Genomic DNA, 3,431 nt, shown 5'->3' with positions numbered 1-3,431 from the left:
AAAAAAAAAAAAAGAACTTGGCATGTTAAAGAAAAAAACACAAATCACTAAGACTAGCTCACTGAGGGGAAGGGGAAAGGCACAAGAGGATGAAGTAAATTTGAAGTCAAATTATACAGATCCCAAAAGCCAAATCTAGCACATGAAAGCAACAAAAGGGGAAAAAACCCACAACCATACTTGCTCACGGATGACAAGTCAGGAAGCTATTAGAGCAACCACGATCCCAAACAGTGGAATACAATGGCAACACTAGGATAACAAATACATCCAAGAGATTGTTCCAGAAATAACCCAATGAGGCCCAGTGATCCAGTACAAGTGAAATGAGAAGGAACACAAGGAACGGCCTATGTACCGCCAAGCAGGGATGCACTTGCACTACCTAGTTTAATCTTTCCAGAGAAAAAGAGATGCAAAAGGGAGAGCCCTCTGTACTCTTTGGTTTGAGGATAGCACAGTGGATGACGACTAGTTTTAGAATATGCAGACTTTGAATTGTCAGAAAGAATATCCAGGGCTGGAGAGATGGATCAGCAGTTAAGAGCACTGACTGCTCTCCTGGAGGTTCTGAGTTCAAATCCCAGGAACCACATGATGGCTCACAACCATCTATAACGAGATCTGATGCCCTCTTCTGGTGTGTCTGAAGACAGCTACAGTGTACTTATATATAATAAATAAATACATCTTTTAAAAAGAAAAGAAAAAAAAGAAAGAAATATCCAATTGGACATGTCATTAAGACAGATGCCCAGTTACCAGAAAAGATCTTTGGGCTATCAATTTACAAAATTATCAGAACATATGTGATGATAGCACAAAACACTTTTTGTTAATGACAAGTATCTGTTATTAACACCAAAAGTTATTTAATATTCCCATTCTTCTAGGACAGCCATTCTCAACCTGTGGGTGGCAGTCTCTCTGGGGTTGAAAGACCCTTTCACAGGAGTCACATATCAGACATCCTGCATGAATATCAGATATTCACATTACGATTCATAACAGTAACAAAATTACAGTTATGAAGTAGCAACACAATGATTTTATGGTTGGAGTCACTACAACATGAGGAACTGTATTAAAGGGTCACAGCATTAGGAAGGTTGAGAACCACTGCCCTAGGGTGTTGGAAATGATATTAAGCCAAAATGCTAAGACTCAATACCAGCCTTGCAGAGCTCCCCAAGTCTATGGAGACTGTTACTCAGTAAGCAATAAGTGCACAGAAAAGAATGAAGACGTTACCTTACCGCAAATACTACCGACATCTCAAAGCTGTGTCAGCACAAAGTCCAGGGGAAAGAGGGCCAGAAGTGAAAGGATTCCACATAGACTCAGACATTCAAGACGGGATTTTTGGTGGGGTTTTTACTGTTTTTTGGGTTTGGGATTTGCGGGGGGGTGGTGATTTGTTTTTGTTTTGAGACAAAATCTCACTATAGAACCCTAGCTGGGGGCTGGTGAGATGGCTCAGTGGGTAAGGGCACCCGACTGCTCTTCCAAAGGTCCAGAGTTCAAATCCCAGCAACCACATTAACGAGATCTGGCTCCCTCTTCTGGAGTGTCTGAAGACAGCTACAGTGTACTTACATATAATAAATAAATAAATCTTTAAAAAAAAAAAGAAAAAAGGAAACAAACAAAAAATTAAGTTCTATTCACTATCTCCCAAACTAATTCTTAAATTTAATTAGCAGAAACACCTTTTAAATATCCTCCTTAAAATATATGGATTAAGGATGGTAGAGTACAACCTTAATGCCAGCACTTGGGAGGCAGAGGCAGGGGGATATTTTTGAGCTTAAAGCCAAGGACAGCCAGGGCAATGTAGAGGGCAACTGTATCGATTTTTTTTTTTTTTTGATAATCGGTTTATTACTTTTCTCCATCCATCCATCCTTCTACCCAATTTTTAAAAAATGTGTATGGATGTTTTTCCTGCATGGATGTGCGTGTACCACAAGTACACTTGGTACCTATGGAGATGAGAAGAGGATGTCAGATCTCTAGAGACCAGAGTAACAGACAGCATGTTAGTAACCATGTTGGTGTTGGAAATCAAACCCAGGTCCTCTGGAAAAAGAGCCAGTACTCCTAACTGCTGAGGCATCTCTCTAGCCCCCTTTATAACTTTTTGAGGTAGGATTTCTAGCTCGGATTGGCTTGGAACTAATTATGTAGCCCACAGCCCAGAACCACCCTGAGCTTATTTATGAGTCTTCCTGCCCAGCTTCCCAAGTCCTGAGACTTCAAGCCAGAGCTGCCACCATTTAGGTTCTGAAACAGAATTATTTCTAAGCTTCAGACTTCTCACTACAGTTTATCATCAATTGGACTTTGGCAGATACATTTAATACCCTGTAGTTCTTATCAGGAGCAAGGTCTAGAACCAACCTCTGCCACATCATGAATTCAAAGTCAATCTGGGCCTTGATACCATGTCCGAAGGGAAAAAAATAGAGTAGGAGCCGACAATCCATATTTAGAACAAGGACTGACGGTGGACAGTCTAGCGATTTTTAGTGAACCTGGCTCTTTAGTGACCACAGTAACCAGCTTCAGTAAGAACAATGTGAGACTTCTGACCGGTAACTCCACTGATCAGTAATCCTAAGAATCCAGCGGACTTGTCGGTGTCACAACCCACAGCAATCAATGAAGCATTCTTTTACGATGTTGAGCTATGTGTGTTCAGAGTGCCAATTAACTGCCGTCTAGGAGCACCAATAATCCCTGGAAGGCAATGAGCTCTGATATGTGGGATAAGAAGGAAAAATGCTCCCAGCGTTCTCCAGGCCTTCCTTCTCAAGTCTCAAAACCTGCGCTAGGCTGGAGACCTCAGTGAGAAAAGGCCAGAAGACACGAGCAAACCCGGGAACCAAAACCCTTCATCATTTTAAAAATTATATATCCTTATATATAAGGAAAATAAATTGTAAGAAGGAACACTGTCCAGGTGAGCATCTCATTTTATCCACGTACATCCATCCATTTGTACATGCTGGTGCATGACCCTACAATCAATGACAGGGCACTTCACTTGGAGTAATTTTTTATACTGACACATAAAATAATATCTTATAATTGAACAAATCTTTGAAAATGTAGTCATCTGGTATCAAAAGATTTAGGTCAGACATGGTGGGGTGTGCCTTTAATCCTAGTTTGGGAGGTACAGGCAGGTGGACTTTTATATGAGTTTGAGGCCAGCGTGGTCTACATAGAGTTCAGGGCAGCCTACATAGTAAGATCCTATCTCAAAAAAGAAAAAAAAAAAAGTTCTAGCCTCAAAGGGCCACGGAAATGTATTGAGAGAGAGGTTTGGGGCTGGAGAGATGGCTCAGTGGTTAAGAGCACTGACTGCTCTTCCAGAGGTCCTGAGTTCAACTCCCAGCAACCACATGGTGGCTCACAACCATCTGTAA

General features: G+C 41.2%; 2 protein-coding genes across 2 annotated transcripts in view; one reads left to right on the top strand and one right to left on the bottom strand.

The window, feature by feature from the left end:
* N4bp2 (NEDD4 binding protein 2) overlaps positions 1-3,431 on the bottom strand; it is a 62,449-nt gene that overhangs the window by 56,201 nt on the left and 2,817 nt on the right. The window lies entirely within an intron of this gene.
* LOC110294861 (translation initiation factor IF-2-like) overlaps positions 1,155-3,431 on the top strand; it is a 6,862-nt gene continuing 4,585 nt past the window's right edge. The window contains exon 1 of the mRNA XM_021163347.1: positions 1,155-1,213. Coding sequence (XP_021019006.1) covers positions 1,155-1,213 — 59 coding nt within the window. The remainder of the gene's footprint in view (positions 1,214-3,431) is intronic.

This window comes from Mus caroli, chromosome 5, assembly GCF_900094665.2.
Source record: "Mus caroli chromosome 5, CAROLI_EIJ_v1.1, whole genome shotgun sequence".
NCBI classification, from domain to species: domain Eukaryota; kingdom Metazoa; phylum Chordata; class Mammalia; order Rodentia; family Muridae; genus Mus; species Mus caroli.
The sequence above is the reverse complement of the archived record's forward strand: the minus strand, read 5'-3'. Positions and strand labels throughout refer to the sequence as shown.